Raw genomic sequence first — 13466 nt, forward strand, 5'->3', positions numbered from 1 at the left:
TGTATTCAGTTCTTTTTCATTATTTGTTAACTTAGCATCATAATCTGACACTTTACATAATAACAAGTTGATTTCTTCATCACTATTTCTTATTTTATTGGAAAAAACTGACACTTCATTTTGTAATGTAGTCATTTCTTCTTCTTTTCTTTTAATCGTTTCTTCAAGACTGTCAACACGTTTTTCAAGTATGCTTCTTTCTTCATCTTTTTCTTTAAGTTTTTCTTGGTTAATTGAAACACTGTCCTTTAATGTTTTCAATTCTTCTTCATTATTTGTTAATTTACCTTCATAATCTGAGACTTTACTCAGCATCAAATTCATATCTTCATCACTATTTCTTATTTTATCATTCTGAACTGACACTTCATTTTGTAATACAATTATTTCTTTTTCTTTAATTTTAATTGTTTCTTCGAGATCAACAACATTTTTTTCTAGTATTTGTAATGTTTCATCTTTTTGTTTAATTTTTTCTTCATAACTTGAAACATTATTTTTTAATATACCTATTTCTTCTTCATTATTTGCAAATTTATCTTCATAACCTGAGACTTTACTTAATAGCAAGTTTAATTCTTCATCCTTAGTTTTAATTTTTGCTTCTAAGGTGAAAATTTTGCTTTGCAACGTGTTTATTTCATCTACATTACATTGGATTTTTTCTTTATATCCAGAGATTTCATTAAGTAAAATGTTAATTTCATCATTACCATTTATTTGTTCTTCGTAGGCTAATACTTTATTTTGCAAGGCGATAATTTCTCCTTTGCCACTTTTTATTGTTTCTTCAAGAATTACAACATTGCTTTCAAGTACTTTCATTTCTTCCTCTCTATTTTTTATTTGATCTTTATACATTGATATTTTACCTTGTAATGCAATAATTTCTTCTTCATAGGCAGACACTTTCTTATGTAAAGTATTAGTTTCTTCAATATTACGTTGAATTGTTTCTTCAAGACCTAAAATGCTTTTTCTTAGGTTGGTAAACTCTTCCTCCTTTTGTTTAATCTTTTCTTCATAACTTAAAACATTATTTTTTAATGCATTTATTTCTTCTTCATTATTTGCTACTTTATCTTCATAATCTGAGATTTTACTTAGTAACAAGTTAATTTCTTCGTTTTTATTTTTTGTGTTTTCTTTTAAGGTGGAAATGCTACTCAGCAACATTTTTATTTCATCTTTATTACATTGTATTTTTTCTTCATATGCTGATAATTTAGCAAGACAAATGTTTATTTCTTCTTGATAACTTTTCACTTTTTCTTCATAACACAATTCTTTATTTTGCAACACCTTTATTTCATCTTCCTCATTACTTGTAATTTTTTCTTTACAGTCATTATTTTTAATTTCGTCTTCATATTTATTATTTGTTTTACGTACCACATCCCTTTCTTCATTTTCTTTTAAACACTCCTTCATTGTACCATCTATTATCTCTTTTTCCTGTTTTATTTCATTTTTTTCCTTAGTTTGCTCATACTCTTGGATTTTATTTTTAAATAAAATTAATTGTTCTTCATTGCTAATCATTGTAGCATAATCCACATCAGTTTGAGAATGTTGGCAAATCATTATTTTTTTATTTTCAGTCTCAACATCCAAGTTTATTTCATGTGTTTTAAAACCAATATCTCCACATTCATTTGGTTCCAAATTAACATTACATTTGTCTCCTTCCGATATTTTTTTAGAGAAAGTATTATCTTTTTCCATTAGAGATAAGAAAATGTTAATTTCATGTTTGATCTTTTCAAAAGATGTTTTGTGAGTTTGATTATCTTTATCCATGCAAATCAAATGATTTGAAAGGCAACCAGAAAGATAACTTTCAATTTCAGATAAATTACTTTCATAGGTAGAAATAGTGAGATCTTTATCAGCTAAATTTTTATTTAAATCTTCAATTTGTTTTTTATGCATTTCTAAACTATGTTTGTACTTGACTAATTCTTCATGTAACAAATTGACATTAGCTAATCCATTATTTTGAACATTATCTCCTTTGCAGTCAATTTCATAGCTATAATTCAAGGTTCTTCCTTGATCAAGCGCGTTGTGGCTGGATAACTCAAAAAGTTCAGAGATATTTTGTTCAATAGTTTTAACATCATAATCTTCAGCAGAGGGTAGTAATTGACCTCCAAATGTAAAATTCAAATCTTTCACTTTTTCCCTATAAAAAAAAACAACCCATAAAAGTATATTCATTTTATTTTATAAATATTTTAAGATATTCATACATAATTAATTCTGATGTGTTTACCTAATTTCATAAATATTTGCATATTATAAAACTGAAATACAGGAGGTTGTATAGCAAAAATATAGTGGTGATTAGAATATATGAGGTTAGGAACGACAGGATCTATCTGGATAACAGGTTGAACTGGTAAACCACTGAAATAGCTATGAATCAATAAAAAAAGAGCAGACTCAAAGATCTTTGTCTTAATTACTGTACACCATGGCAGAAAAACAATTTTTAGTGCTATAAGCTGCTGGCCAGCTCTTGGCAGATACAGAGAAATAATTGGATAAATTACAAAGATGTTTAGGTGCTATGATCACTGCTACTGCACCTGATAGAGGTCTCTTTTATAATCTCTATTACACAGCGCTAAGAGATTGAAGCACAAAGCATAAAAACACTATCTACATAGTTGTAAAATTAGGTACAAATGCAAATAGAAAGGATATTAAAGGATGGAAGAACCTTTGATTGATTGAAGGTATAGTACAAGAGCTCAAGAGGAGGAAGGAGTTATCTCACCCCAATTTTTGATTACTTTAATGAAAACTATGTATAATTAATAGTCAAAATTGATGAGTCTGCCAAGTATAGGTAGGGGGAATAAAAAATGGCGGCTGTTTCAAAGGGATAAAAAAAACTAATTTTTCATTTGGAGCTCTATATCTTAAAAAGTATGAACAACACAAGAAAACCCTAAGAGAACGTCATTTAAAGAAGAGTAAATTTGCTAAAATATGAGCCCTAATAGAATTATTTACGTTAAATAGTTTTCGAGATATAGCTTTTTAAAAAGCAACATTTCATAAAAATGTTGTATGGGAGGTACTGAAAAATCAGTAGTTAGTGAATTTATTTTGAAAACTTTATATCTCAAAAATCCAACATCTTATACAAACAACTAGAAATTAACATTTTGTGAATTTATTTTGTCAAATATCATAAAAACTACTAATCCTACAAAGATAAACATAATAAACTATTTTGTAGTAAATTTAACTAGCTTTAATTTGAGTGCTGGAAGACATCTGAATATCATATGGTTTCTGAAAGTTTTTCATAAATCAAACTTATTGTCCGAACAACTATAAACCAATTTATTTTAGTTAATATCATGAAAACTTCTATTACTACGAAGGTAAAGGTCATAATCTACATTACAGTACATTAAACTAGCTTTAATTTGAGTACTAATAGACATCTGTACATTACATATTTCCTGAGATATACATTTATCAAAATAAATTAACTAACTACTGATATTTCAGTACATTTTTATGAAATGTTACTTTTTAAAAGGCTATATCTCGTGAAATATTAGACGTAAATAGCTCTATAAGGGCTAATATTTCAGCAAATTTATTCTTCTATAAATACTGTTGTCTTAGGTTTTCTAGTGTTGATGGTAGTTTTAAAGATAAAGAGCTATGAATGAATGTATTTTAAGATTTTGAAACAACCGTGATTTTTTATTCCCCCTAACTATACTTGGCAGACTCATCAGTTTTGACTAGTAATTATACCTAGTTTTCATTAAAGTAATAAAGAATTGGGGCGAGGATAACTGCCTTTTTTTCTTCCCGGCTCTTGTATAGTATTAATGTAATCTGGTGCTGAGATGTTAAAGTGGATAGGTAAAATAGATAAGCAACATAGGCCTAACAGTCTTATTGCTATAGAGTGTTTCATTATAGCACAAGACTCAAGGCTAGTATATGGAGGAAGGGCAAACCAAGCAATAGTTTCTCCATCATTTAAGGAAAAGTCATCTGGTTTTTAGTATAAGCTATTCCTTACATTAATGGACTATTTACTTTATGGAAAGTCATTAGGGAGGCGCAGACTAAGTATCCATTCCATAACCCCTAGGTACAGGTTTTAGAAGTTACTGTGATGTCTGATAAATATATTGTTTTTTTTAAGCCTACTACATTTAAGTATCTCCAGCCACCCTTTCTTGAGACTGGAAAACTGGTAATTAAGAGTTTTTAGGATGCTGAAAACAATATTGGACTTGTTTAATACATAAAATGTTTTTGAACAACTTAAAGTAATAATTTTTTTTTTAAACTTTTCAGGTGGCTTAAGAACAACTCTTGAGCATATATTTTTTATTCCATATAAAAAACCAAAAAATATGTTCTTTATTCCATATAAAAAACAAAAATTGTTTTTTATTCCATATAATAAACAAAAATTGTGGTTTTATTCCATATAAAAAAAAAAAAAATGTGTTTTTTATTCCATATAAAAACAAACAATTGTGTTTTTTATTTCATTAAAAAAAAAAATGTATTTTTAAAAATGTTTTTCTCAGATCTAGTATAATAGAAAAAATAATGAAATAAATGTAATGGTTAAATTTTTTTTTGCCTCGGAACCATTGGGAGGTCCCCTTGATGTGCCAAATATTTGGTTAAAAAATAAAAAATTGGTTAAAATTGGAGATACCTTATCCCTTCTTAGTATCACACAAATATAAGATATATTAAATGTATAATAATAAAATAGGTTCTAATGCCAATGGCAGTATTAGATATACAATGAAGGATGTTGCATATCTTATAACAATAGCACAGTAAAAACATAAAAAAATTACCTTTCAGAATACAAACAAGAAATTTTTTCATTCATTTTTGTAATACGCTCTTCCTTTATGCGCAGTAGTCTCCATGATTCCTGAATACAAAAGTTACTTATAATTTAAATATTAAAATTAAATATGTACAGTTATAGCTTAAATGCATATGAGAGAGAGATAGAGAGGGAGGGAGGGAAGGAGAGGGAGAGGGGTGGAGAGTTAATATTATAGAAAGTTATAATGCTGAATATACAAGCGTTATTCATTTGTTCTCTTTTATTTATTTTATACTTCTGAGATTCAGCAAGTCATTTAATGCATTCACAAAAAATTGGCCATTTATGTTTTTAAACAGGATTTTCAATTCTATAGAATATTATAAAAGAGACATAAAAAAAAAAAAATAATGATGTTAATTAAAATTAATCAAATTACAAAGTGACCACTCACTAAGGGATATTGAAATAATTTGTGCTTATCTAAATAAGCTTAATTATTGAAATAATTCACAAAGATAGCAGAAGAAACAATGCTTAAAATTTACCTCTAAACTCTTTTTTAAATCATCTTCTCTGTGTTTCCATTTGGTTTCTAACATTTGCTTTTCTGTTTGTTCATCAACATATCTTCTTTTGATTTCATCCAACTCTTTGCTGATCATGTCCTACAATTTCAATCAATGAGTTAACATTGAAGGAGTTAAGTAGATTTCAAAATTATTATTTATTGAATTTTTGAATTTATTATTAATCAAAATTCAACAAAGAATGAAATATGTATTGCCACAAAGTAAGGAAATCACCAGCTCTACTTAGATAATAATGGAGTTACAACAGGACAAATTACTTATGTTAACAAATTAATTCATGACATACTTTTTTAATTGTTATAAATTTATTTTATATTTTATTGAATAATAATTCTGTTCATCTACAGGACAAAGTAATTAAAGAAAAAATATACTAAATAAAATACAAATACTACAAAAAAATATATTGAGGTTGTAAAAATAAGTAAAATAATGTTTTAATTTAAATTTAGCAAATTTAATTCAAAATCAGGAAAAACATCTTTCAATTTCAACATCTGTAAACTATTATGCTATTGATTATTTATATTAATCCCTTCCTTAATAGTCAACCTCTTCCTCTCCTAAACACCAATAAAATCAAAATTAGTACAGGAATCCACTCAACTAGCCAGGATCAGTGTGCTGCGAGAAGTGCCTCAGGGTAGGTCCTTGTCGTCTTTGCTATTCAATTTAGCCATCGATCATTTATACCGTGAGTTATGTGATCAAGATTTTTCAAATAAATTAGGATACAAGGTAAAAAGAGACCAAGAGAGATTGGTCCTCACAGAGTTCACAAACAATCAGGCAGAAAGAATTATAGTGTCTAGAGAATGCTTATAGAGTTAAATCCACGTACAACTGTAGGTATTACAAGTGTGGTTTGAAAAGTTCTCAGAATGTACTAGAAATAAGTGTCTTACCTCAATGGAACTGCTTTTCCCTGTAGACTAATATGATGTTCCAATGCCTTGGTCTCATCTCGAAAATGAGATTCCTCCAGGCTCATAAGGAAATACCTCTCCAATTTGGCTCTCAGTTCTTCCGTTGTAGGAAATCTGTCCACCTAGGAAAATTTTCAGCTTGGGGAAGAGATGAAAGTCTGATTGTGCCAAATCAGGTAAATAAGGTGGATATGGGAACAATTCGTACCTCAGTTCATGAAGTTTGGCATGGCAATAGCACTTGTGTGCAGGCGGGCATTGCCCTGATGAAAGATAACTTTTTTCCTTGCCAAACCAGGCCATTTTTCATGTATCTTTTCCTATAGTTGGTCTAGGAGGTTTGCATAGTATTGCCCCTTAATTGTTTGGCCAGTAGGAAGATAATCTATCAGCAGAATACCTTTTGCATCCCAGAAAACTGAGGCCATGACCTTTCCGGCCGAACATACTGCATTTGCTTTCTTTGGTGGTGGTAACTCAGCATGTTTCCACTGCTTTGTCTCTGAGGTATAGTAGTGGACCCAAGTTTCATCTGTAACCACAAACCGGTGCAAAAAATCTTGCTGGTTGCACTGAAAATGGGCCAGATTTTGTTCGAACATTTCTAATCTTATGTGTTTATGGTCCAATGTCAAGAGACGTGGCACCCATCTTGCGGATAATTTTTTTCATTCCTAATTCTTCGGTTAAAATGTAACATCCCTACAGTTTCAGTAATCTAGCACACTTTCAGTCGACAATCTTCCATGAACTTTTTATCCATTTTTGCGATGAGTCGTAGCACTTTTTGGCCGTATACTGCACGGATCATCATCTAAGCTCTCCCGACCAAATTTAAACTCACTGGTCCACTTGGCAACAGTTGAATATGAAGGAGTAGAGTCCTCCAGTGTGTTCAAAAAGTCGCCATGAATTTCCTTTGCTTTCATACCTTTCTTTACAAAGACCTTAATCACTGCTCGAATCTCAGTTTTTTCCATTGTCACAAATCACTATGTATAAAACAACAATAAAGAGTCGTCACTACCACATGTTCACTAACAAAGGATGTGTGATTATTACGCGGGAACTTTGTTGCTCTAGCACTGACCTCTAGCGGTGATTCCGAGAACTTTTCAAACCACCCTCGTATTATGGACAAAAGAGAGTTGCGGTAAATGAAGCTCGTCCCTGAGAATGCAGATGTCATCCAAACCAGAAATATCTGGGATGTGACACCAAGAAATATCTGGGATGTACATTCATTGGAGAGCTGATATTTAATGAGGAGGCAGTGACAAAGTTAAATACTAAGCTCAATAAATTAGTGAGCTCATGCTTGCTCAAGCCAGAGCAAAAGATCAATGTTGTTATATCAATACTTGTTCCTGGGCCTTACTTACCAGACTGCACCCCTTAAACAAAGATACGTCCTGTGATATAGGAGGGTATTGATACCAATATCTGCAGGTACTCTCGGGGTCAGAATGGGGAACACTCTATAACTAAATATTAATAATGGACCTCTGCGTGGAGTCCCAGGAGCCAATGGATGGCAGGGAGAAGTTGAGCCCCTCTATCGCAAATGGAGAAGAGAGTCCGAAACACCTGCCCATGTGCTGGGAAAATGCCCCAACAACTTTCTTCTTATAACAGGCCAAAGATGAATTAATGAAGTTCCTTAGAAAATAATACTACATCTGGTTCGACAAGGTTTATTGCATTGACACCGATGGATCTGTGGATATTATAGCATTCCCTAAAACCGGAGATACGGCTCAGGTTTTGGATTCTGCTGTGATATTTGAGAACAATGACCTCAATCAGGTGGATTGGAAAGGGAAAAGGAGGAAATTTATGAAAAATACATCCCTTTTCTAAAGAAAAATGAAAAGGAGATTTGATGAGGAGGTCAAGAAATGGTAGAATAAAACACACCAATAACACTATATCCACCGATTGGTACACAAAACCAACTTACTCAGGAAGACTTCTAAATTACCACACCCAACATCCTTACCATCAAAAACTAAACACAGCCAAAAATCTTATTCATTGTGGTTTTTCCCTCTCTGATTTCCAATTTCATGATAATAACTATCTCCGCATTAAACAAATTCTCTTAAACAGCTTCCCTCCAAAAATCATCGACAAACTCTTTTACAATTATAAAAACCGTACCCCATTTTTATTCTTATTAATTTTTATTCATAATTTTTTGACCTTTGGGTTCCACAATTTTACATATCACTGGTTTTATGTTTGTTTTTTTTTTAAACTATAAATTGACTTCTATTTTTATCATTGGTATTTCATATCAACTGTTGTGTCATAACAGTCTTTCTTGACAGTTACGTTTCTAGCAAATCCTTTGTCTGTCCGTAGCCCACTCTGGCGAGCCTTTATAAAAATCAATCAGTTTTAGGTCTACCTTCTACGCCATAACGTGAGTCTCCTTTATCGTTCTCATATTTCTTACATTACACTTTACACATTCTCCATATCCTACCTTTTTCCTATATATATATATATATATATATATATATATATATATATTTAAGTATAGGTACATAAGTTAATACTCACACTGTAATTCAGATATAAGCCACTCAATATTTTTCATTGTCTGTCATATTGCTCAATTTGTAGATTCAATTTTTTTTTTTTTTTTTCCCCCAGTTTTTTAGACACTACTTGCATATCTTCTTACCTACATGATATTATATTTCATCTTTCACTGTTTTCAATCTACTACCATCTAATTTCATGATTATCAATCATTTAATTTTTGTTTACTATTCAATTATCAGTTATAAATTTTTTATCATTTATGATTCAATTCAATATTTTGTATAATTTTAAATTTGTTTATATACTATTCCTTTTCAATTTGTTTCTCTAAATGCTGTTGTTATCTCTTTTGTTTCAATAGCCCTGATGAAGACCTGAAATTCAGGTCAAAACGTCGGCATAAAATAAATAAATATGGTTTCGTTTATTTATGTTGTTCTTTGCTGACCGCACCCCCCCCCCCTGACAAACTTCTCTAATCTTTATGCTTTTTTTTTTTTTTTGGAGGAAGATTTTTATAATGATTTTGATACATTTTGTTATGCTTTGTTAATAATTAATGAAAATAATTATTAATTTAATTAATAAACCCTTGCATAACAACCCACATAATTTTTTTAATTTTAAAAGTGAACTTTCCCAACATGGCAGTTTTCCAGGTTTTTTGTAATTCCCTGACTTTTTCCAGAAAAAAAAATTCACTGACTTTCCCAGTTCTAGACATCCTGATTTATTCATGTTTTTTAAAACTGTTCTACAAAATAGGCCAGTCCATGCAAGCAATGTCATTATTAGGAAACAATAATTTATCACAATGGCCCAACATGAGTGGAGATTATTGTCAATGTAAACAAAATTTTCACCAATTTCTTGAGAGAATGGTAAAACTGCAGATAGGATAATTTAGTTTAAATAGTTTATGACGATCACAGTCAATCTCATCCCTAACTCGACCAGAGAGGTATTCATAAGTCCAAAGAAATAGGAAACTAACTGTACTTACTCTCATTCCAGTGACTTTTAGTAAGCCTGTTGTTGCAAGGGTTCTTGCTGTTAGAAGCGGGTTCCATCAAGTAATGCCCAAAAGAAAATGATTTATCATCAGTATTGAATTGAAATTATGTGTGAGAGAGTTTTACACAAAGCCTAAATAATATGTAACCAGTTTCCAATGTGTTGTCTCCCTCCCTTAATTAAGTACCTTCCAAAATGTTGTTTGAGTAAGTTTATGTAACTAGTTAAGTAGGATATCCAAAGTTTTAGTAGGTAAGACTACGGGTTACCAATGCAAAAACTCTTTTTGGAGAATCAGTACTGGTGGAGAAATTAGTTTGGTAAAACCCAATGGCTACCTTGAAGTTGTCACTTATCTGCTTGGTGTAAATAATTTAAAAAATACAGTTTTAAGCGAAGAAAGGTGGTCGAGGCGGGAGCAGGTATGAAGTTTTGTTTGGAGAGAAAGAGTGAAAATTAAATAAGTTTCATTTGCAATAATGTCCTAGTTATATGATTATAACATAAGTGCAATAAATTCATAAAGAAAAAAAAAAAAAAAGAAAAACTGCTTGTATAAATACAAGTTCCATTAAGTAATACATAGGGCCGCCCATAGCTCAGTGGTTAAGACACAGTCTTACCAATTTGATGTCTATTGGCGGTTCCAGTTCGAATCCGGCCTGGGACGTTGTTGACTTTTTTCATTGAGTGGCGGTCCCACAAAATGAAGAACTTTGACCCCCAACCATGGTTAGGCAGTATAGGACTCCAATGGGAGTCTTGGCCGAAAAAAAAAAAAAAGTAATACATAACCAACAGCGAAGTGGGGCAAATATTGTTCGAATGACGAGAGACGAATACTTTTTTATTCGTGAATTTCCTACTCGAATAATCAATTATTCGTACAAAAACATATGATTAACTATCCGAATACTTTTTCATTCGTCATTATTTTACACGAATAAGGAATTATTCAGGCAAAACAATTCAAATAACCATTTGAATACTTTTATATTCATCCATTTTATAGAAAAATAATCTCTTATTCAAAAAAATTAAATGATTAACCACCCGAATACGTTTGTATTTGTATAAAGACGACATTTTTTGTCTTACAGCGATACATATTTATATTTCAAGATCGCGTATAGATTAATTTTAACTTTTCTGATTTCTAAGATATAAGAGTCCCTTTTTATGTTTTGGGATATGTAGAATATGAAAATACTATCGATTTTAAAACTAGGTATCGATTAATTTTAACTTTCTTGATTTCTAGCATGCTAGGGTCTCTTTATATATGTTGAGATATATAGAATAAGGAAATGCTATCGATTTTAAGATTGGCTATCAATTTATTTGAACGTTCTTGATTTTCAACATGTTAGGATACCTTTATGTTTTAAGATATGTAGAATATAAAAATACTATCGATTTATTCAAACTTTTCTGATTTCAAACATGTTAGGGCCTCTTTATGTATCGAGATATGCAGATTTCTTATGTTAGTTAAAATAAATCGATACGCGATCTTAAAATCGATAATATTTTCATATTTCGCATATCTCAAAACATATAAAGTGACCCTAACATGTTTGGAATCAAGAAAATTAAAATAAATCGATACACGATCATAAAATCAATAGCATTTTCATTTTTGGTATATATTGAAACATATAAAGAGACCCTAACATGTTAGAAATCAAGAAAGTTAAAATTAATCGATAAGCGATCACAAAGTCGATATCATTTTCATATTCTGCATTCCTCAAAACGTATAAAGGGACCCTAACATGTTAGAAATCAGAAAAGTAAAAATAAATCGATACACGATCTTAAAATCGATATATTTTTCTTATTCTGCATTCCTCAGAACGTATAAAGGGACCTTAACATGTTAGAAATCAAGAAAGTTAAAATAAATCGATACGCCATGTTAAAATTGATAGCAGTTTCATAATCTGCATATCCAAAAACCTAAAAATTGGTCCCCATATATCAGAAATAAAAAAAATTGAAATAAATCGATATGGGATCTTAAAATCGATAGCATTTTCATTTTGTACTCGTCTGAATATGTGAAATAGGACCCTCATACATTAGAAATTGAAGGTGGTAAAAAAATAATTGAATTTAAAAAAAAAAATCAAATTTTTATTCGAATAATATGTATCCGACTAATTTTTCATTCAATTGAAATAACATTTTAAATATTCGAATAAAAAAGTATTCGGATTGTTTAATCGTATTTTTATTCGAATAAAAATTTATTCGTCTCTCATCAATCGAATAAAAAAGTATTCGTCTCTTGTCAATCGAATAATTTTTGCCCAACTCTGACCAACAGTGACAAAATGAGATTATTCTTATTGCTGTGAGAAGTTGTTACAAAGCACACATTTTTCTTAAAAAACTATAAATATAAAATAAATACCTTTTCTACATTACTACTCTCCAATTTATTTTTTACTTCATCAAAACTGCTATTCAAGCTGTTCAAGAGTGTTTTTTGAGATTCAGCCAATTTCTGCATATCGTCCATTTTTAACTGTAATTGGTTATTCTGATCTTCTAACAAACTGTTTTGAATTTTAAGTTCCTCAATTCCCTATAATAAGTAAAATAATAATAATAACACTTACGTTTATTGACAAATATACAAAAACTATTGGACTATTGGACAAAAAATAAAACAATTCCTTTACTAACAAAATTAGATTGGAAAATTTTTGAAATAAAACCTAATTAAAAACAAAATTTTGAACACCTATCTCAAACTTTCTATAACAAATGAATTATTTTACAATGTAATAAGTATTTAAATATATATATTTTATAATATCATATTTTTTAAAGCAGTTATAAGCACGGTAAAAAAATTAGTTATAAAATAAGAAAAGTAAAACAGCGATGTTTGTTTTCAGAAACTCATGAAACAATAAGATTGATTGGAGCAACTTGCCTTTTCAGCAGCTAACATTTGTTTTTCACTTGTTGTAAAATCTTTCAGCTCATTTAATTCTTTTTCTAAATACTCCCGCATTTCTTGAGCTTCTATAATTCGTTGCCTAAGCGTAGCAGGAGGGGTTTCAGGCTGGGCTGCTTCACTAAAATGACAAATAAAAAAAAACTCATTGATTTAGTTGAAATAAAAATACAATACCAACAATTTTAAAGAAATTGTTATGTATTTTTACTTTTCAGCAGAATCAGTACTTCTATAAGAACATTGAGGATTCATTTTTTTCTGATTTAAATACTTTCTTTGCCTTAAACTGAAGTTAATACCTGAAATCATAACAAAAATTAAAGGTGCGGTAAGAATAATTTCAGTTTGAAAAAACATATGACAGTTCAAATAATAACTATTTTCAAGTTATTTACTAATTTATAGACAGGCATGTTAGTCAACTTGGTTATTGTAGATTTCCAACTAATAAATAACTTAATAATTATTATGATCCAAATATTTTATATTATTTTTATATTCCAAGATCTCTAATGATATTTTTAGAGCAAGAATTTATGAAAAAATAATAATTTAATATCTACATCATAAAAGCA

The 13466-nt window shown here is 29.9% G+C and overlaps 1 protein-coding gene across 1 annotated transcript in view; it reads right to left on the reverse strand.

The window, feature by feature from the left end:
• The window catches only part of LOC106682420 (golgin subfamily B member 1), a 38674-nt gene that overhangs the window by 18880 nt on the left and 6328 nt on the right, over positions 1-13466 (reverse strand). The window contains exons 5-10 of the mRNA XM_067045377.1: positions 13100-13190; positions 12865-13009; positions 12337-12510; positions 5386-5505; positions 4860-4939; positions 4-2185 (exon numbers count right to left, since the gene is read on the reverse strand). Coding sequence (XP_066901478.1) covers positions 4-2185; positions 4860-4939; positions 5386-5505; positions 12337-12510; positions 12865-13009; positions 13100-13190 — 2792 coding nt within the window. The remainder of the gene's footprint in view (positions 1-3; positions 2186-4859; positions 4940-5385; positions 5506-12336; positions 12511-12864; positions 13010-13099; positions 13191-13466) is intronic.

This window comes from Halyomorpha halys, unplaced genomic scaffold (assembly GCF_000696795.3).
Source record: "Halyomorpha halys isolate HHAL.00 unplaced genomic scaffold, Hhal_1.1 Scaffold413.1, whole genome shotgun sequence".
Taxonomy (NCBI): Eukaryota; Metazoa; Arthropoda; class Insecta; order Hemiptera; family Pentatomidae; genus Halyomorpha; species Halyomorpha halys.